At 34.6% G+C, this 5,567-nt stretch overlaps 1 protein-coding gene across 1 annotated transcript; it reads right to left on the minus strand.

The window, feature by feature from the left end:
• Positions 1-534: 534 nt before the first annotated feature.
• LOC145071016 (phosphoinositide phospholipase C 2-like) lies at positions 535-4,483 on the minus strand. The gene is made up of 8 exons (XM_079017964.1): positions 4,085-4,483; positions 3,586-3,782; positions 3,355-3,490; positions 2,810-3,264; positions 2,628-2,745; positions 1,262-1,414; positions 1,090-1,176; positions 535-1,016 (listed from the first exon to the last, which is right to left on the minus strand). Exons 1-8 carry the CDS (start codon positions 4,385-4,387, stop codon positions 723-725), a joined length of 1,743 nt encoding a protein of 580 aa, XP_078874090.1. The 5' UTR covers positions 4,388-4,483; the 3' UTR covers positions 535-722.
• Between the last annotated feature and the right edge of the window lie 1,084 nt (positions 4,484-5,567).

Consider the following 5,567-nt stretch of genomic DNA (forward strand, 5'->3'; position numbering starts at 1 on the left):
TTGTCAAACTATAAAAAGTGTTGTGGCATTACAAAGAATAAAATAATGGAGAAAAAAAAAAGATAAAATATTAAATAGGCGCAGGGACTAAATAGCAAAGCAAGAAACTTCGTATGGCTAATATGCAATAATACAAAAGTTCACTGTAGCTGACTAGCATGTATATTAATAGAATAGTAATGGCAATTTCCATGAAGGCGATTATTTTTATGATGTTATGGATACTTTGGAGATTTAAAAACTCTAATGGGGTTGGAAATTACTATTTTTGGCAGGATTATGTTGCAATATTTTTCGTGGTTTAAAAATAGGAAACTGAAATGTTCTAGCATCTGGATTTTTTGGTTTAAAAACCATACGTAGTTCTCTGTTTTTGTTTTTTTTTCTAGAACATGGTTAATAAAAACTCTGATATTAAAAAAGTGACTTGGGCCATGTTTTCAGACTTAGAAATCTATTTACCTAACAAATAACAATATTTACAATATTAAATTATTCTAGTGACACCTTTATTTTTTCTAAATAGAAACATGATTAAAAAAAAAAAAAATACATTTCTCGCGGGTTTTACAGCACAGCACTTGTCGGTTCTCAGATATAATATTCACATATTTTTAGCAAACAATCAACTTCAACAGATAACATACAACATATACACCCAATAAAACTTCATCAACATGGCAGGCAACAAACACAAGGAAAGCAGAGACACATAAAACAAACTAAACCATGTCAAAATGCATAAGCAGCTTCACCGACTTGTACTTCTCTCCTTTCTGGCTGTACAACGGAACAGCTCTGATTCCTTTCCGAAGTTCTGAAATGGGCAAACATGTTTGGCCACCAAAATCATCCTTTTCTGACATGTCATACTCATGAACCTCAATCCGAAGGAGAGCCAATTCAGGAACTGTTAACGGGAATTCAAACTCTTCATTCCAAGACGGAATCCAGTTGTCCTCAATCGCCTTTGTCCTCTTCATTATTGTATCAGCAGGTACTCCCGCAATTCCAACCTATGTATTGTAAGTTGTAACACAGTTAGTATTTATTTGGTACAATGGAATGGAATTAATTAAAGTTACCCACCCTTGTGTAGAAATCTGGAGGTGAGTACGCATCAAAATGTGTATGTGAAAAATCATAATACCATCCTTCACCCATATACACGGTTACCTGAAACCATTAATTATCAACAAAATGATTATTAGGATATCATGTGGATGTGGGTCCCATTTATGTATGATATATGTATGTATACCTTGAGAGTGATTTTGACAGGTAATGTAGCTCGAGGATCAAAAACATTGCCATGTGGATCACATCCCATAAGAATGTCAGGTTTCTTTACATATCCACAACCACCATTCGCCCTGAACATTCCTTGCATCACCCACAATGACCTTCCATACCCCTGTAAACAAAAAATTAATTTCTTCACTTCAAATTATTTAAAAAAAAAACGAACTTTCTTTGTTTTTCCAGATAGAGAGAATAAATAAAATTATTATATGATTATTCTGCTGATACAGAGAAGATACAGCAACAGCAAGAATATAATAAGCAGAAATAATGATAATGATAATAACCTAGTTGAAAAGTTAGGTGCTAGTTTATAAGGTAGCTCATAAAAAATGACGTTTGGTTAAAACTAACTGGAAGATATAAAATGACATAAAAGGGCATTTAGAAGAATATGTTTTTTATAATTAATTAAGGGTATATTTAGAAAATTCTAAAAAAGCTCACAAAAAGCTAGAAAGTGTAGCTTATATGTTACTTTTTAGTTTGCCAAACATGACAACTTAAAAAAGCTCAAAAAATAAGCAAGCTTATCAGTTAACTATGGCATGCAAAACATAGCCTTAATGAAATTAAATCAAATATGATGCCATGTCATTGTCAAGTCTATAGTCAAAAGTCAAAAAAGGTCAAACAAGTTATATTTATTTTCTACCTTATTTCATATAAAAACTTGGGTAGCAAAACCTCTTCAAAAAAAAGTTAAAGGTACCTAGGTGGAACAAACCTGAGACTTGGTTACTAATATTATGACATTAATCCCTTTATGTCGATATAAAGTTAACACAGCCAAAAGAACAGTAGTATTATAGATCATAAAAAGTATAGCAACAAATTAAAAAATGACATGTGAATATGTGATGGCTGAAGAAAACAAGAAGTGCATTTTCTTTTTGGTATCTTAAGCTTTGTTTATATGTAAAGTTCAATAAATAAGAATCTACTACTAATTATATGAACATCCACGTAGCTGTAAGCCTGTAATTGCAGAATAAGTAGAGAAAAGAAGAAGAAGATGAATCCAGAAACATAAGCAAACAAATGAACACAGTTTGGCTTAAGAGATGGATATGAACATTTTGACAGAATAGATACCAAATTATTAGATATATATATATATATATATATATATATATATATATATATATATATATATATATGTAGAGAAAAGAAGAAGAAGATGAATCCAGAAACATAAGCAAACAAATGAACACAGTTTGGCTTAAGAGATGGATATGAACATTTTGACAGAATAGATACCAAATTATTAGATATATATATATATATATATATATATATATATATATATATATTATATTTCTAACCTGCATATTAAATGCCACCATCTGAGCTCCATGCATCCACCCAATGAGTGGGTTGTAGTTAGATGAGTCAACTCGTATCCCTTTAGGATACACCCTCAGAACATTCCTCTGGGTAAACCTAAAGCAAGCTAGTTTTTAGCAACTTTTCAATTTGAAAATGTTTACAAAAAATTAGGCAATACCTGACAATTTGTGGGCCATGAGTTTTTGCTGCTTTCTCAAGCTCTTGCTCACTTAAACTAAGACGTCTGACTTTATCAGGGTCAACTTTCAGCCAATCGTCTAAACCACCCTTCCCTTTTCCAGCATGAATAGCAATAATGCTTCTATATTCAGGGGCACAATTGTCACCTTGAAGATCTTCCTCTTCATCATCTTCTTCATACACATCCTCCTTATATTCAGCAGTACTCCCGGATTTAAAGCTGGGAATTTCACCACCCCAAGCTTCAACAGATGAATCCTTCTCTTTCTGTGAACTGTTTCCACTTGGCTTAGCTTCTTTTGCTTTAAGGTATTCTTTAGGAGGTTTAGTAGATATAATGACTCTTCTTTTTAAAGATTCAGGTGATGGAAATTCTGCTAAGCTCTCTGTTTTAGGAGTAAATAGTATTTCCCCAAATGTTTCAGTAACCATCTACAATTTAGTCACAAAGGATAAAACACTTAGATCAAGATTAAGTTTTTAATAGAATCATAAATGAGAAACAATGAGAGAATCACTCACCTTAGCTACTTTAGCCTGAAGATCTGGAGTAAGGTGGTCTTCTAGGGTAATTACAACAGGGTACTCGGATGCAGTGAAGGCATGATTCTTGATAGATCTTAAACACTTACTCAGTGCAACCGGAGCAGTCAATGTCCTACAGAACACAACCAAGAATCAATGAACAATGGTTCATATTTCAAATAGAAAATTTGCTTGATATAAAAATATACTTGTATACATATGTCATACCCTCCATGAAGAACATCCACATCGTCCTTGTTGGAGTTAGGCCATATATCCAACTCGATAACCCTTACACCCCTCTCCAGTGCTTTAATGATTGGAACATCACTACAATCGCTGTTCAGTTGATTCCCAGTTAAATAGGAATTGTGCCCAGTGAATATGTAATAGTGAGACAATGGAGCATTCATATCTTGATGAACCTGAAAGATAGAAAGTTCTATTAGCATACAGATTGAAGAAATCGTATCACGTGACAATCAAATTATGCTAATCCGAAGTCATATTTTCAGAAAGTTTCTTTTTCATTTCTGGCATCGGAAGTCATCATTTGTCTGACGAAATATTTGAGAGTTTTGTAAGTTCGAAAGGTAGAATCGGAAAGGCTATAGCACCAATTTTAGAAAAATGACAAACGCAGACTAAATTTAGGATAAGCTATATTTGGAATCGATGGAGATTTTCCACAACTTGGAATTAATCACGACCTGAAAACTAGAATTACCGTAGGATGCGGATCAAAGGCCGGATTAGAGTCGCCAAACAGGTACTTGAAGAACGTCTCGAGATTGAAACCCTTGCGATGGAAGATATCACTAGTGCTATGCATAATTACTTGAGCATCCTCCACCGTAGCTTTCTCTTGTTTCTGAACCTCAACAAGGAACCGATGTAGGTGATCCGCGTTCATGATGCCGTTTTCTGAGTATTGCTCAAACAGCGCCTTGATTGTCGGCGGAGCTTCCGTGGCGGCGAGCCGGAACCTCCGGCGGAAGCAGAAACACACCTTGTAAGACTGCTTAGACATTGTGGTTGACCGACGATGAGAATTGAGAGATTGATCAAGCAATGGAGATTTGTAGTAGATTTTACTTCCACAGATGGGAAGGGATGGATTGTCGTGATCATTGGTATTATTCAATCAGGTTAAAACCACCGAGGCGTTGGGTGGGCCCCGCCTTGTGTTATTGCTGTGGCTGGAGCTGGACCTGGTAACGCGCATGTAACACGACACACGTGATTGTCAACATGCCCTTTCGTCTTTGAGGAGGCTAACTCAATCATAAATCATAATCACTCAACCTTTCTTGTCCATTAATTGTCTTTGAGAAGGAAGGACATTTGGCGTAGCAACTTAGCATTGAAAACAAATCTTTATGCTATTGATTGTAACAACAAAAATTGTTTAATTTTGGTAGGGAAGTATCTCAATTTTTGGATATGTTGCATCTAATTGCTAATTTCAGAACTCAAGTCCAAATAACAAATGGAAGTGGATTGTCGATGGTGTAGGCTAGTTCTTGATAAGCTATTTGAGGCATCTTGTGGAGATAGATTTCAAACAGAAAGATTGGATTCATTTAAGTGGGTTTGTTGGGATCCAATTTGTTTTGTGTGTCGTTTTTATAAGAATTGATTTCCTATAGTTTCAATCTTTTTCAGTGAGGAATTACACTTCTTCACTCAATCTTATGTCTTTTTTGTTAGTTTGTCTAGGAAGGCCTAGATCATGTGTTTTTTGAAAGTCATATTGCAGTTGAGGTTTGGAAATGGCTTGATTCGTGGTCTCCATTCTTTAGGGATGAATCGAGTTCATCTTTGGAGCTATTAGAATAGTCGGAAATGTGTAATAGAAGCCAAAAAAAACAAATATGTTGAGATTATAGTTGGTGTAAGTGCACATGAGTTTCCATGACAATGTGATGGATTGTTATATCCCTTAGAAGATGGATGAGATTAGAGTATGAGATGTGACTGTTGAGTCTAGTTGAAAGTAGAATGTTGAGGCATGAGTATATGAGAATATAAAGATGATGAGTAAGTAGAGTAAGAGACAGGCATGCTAAGAGAATAGTAATGGATACAAACAGAGTTAGAGATCAAAAGAATTGATGGGTTTTCTAGGTTATAAAAAAATTCATGTGACGGAAAAACACTTACACTCTTAAGTTCACATGCAACCTAGACAAGGATCTATGTTTTCTTTA

Source organism: Lactuca serriola, chromosome 8 (genome assembly GCF_051521515.1).
Source record: "Lactuca serriola cultivar US96UC23 chromosome 8, Lser_US96UC23_V15, whole genome shotgun sequence".
NCBI classification, from domain to species: domain Eukaryota; kingdom Viridiplantae; phylum Streptophyta; class Magnoliopsida; order Asterales; family Asteraceae; genus Lactuca; species Lactuca serriola.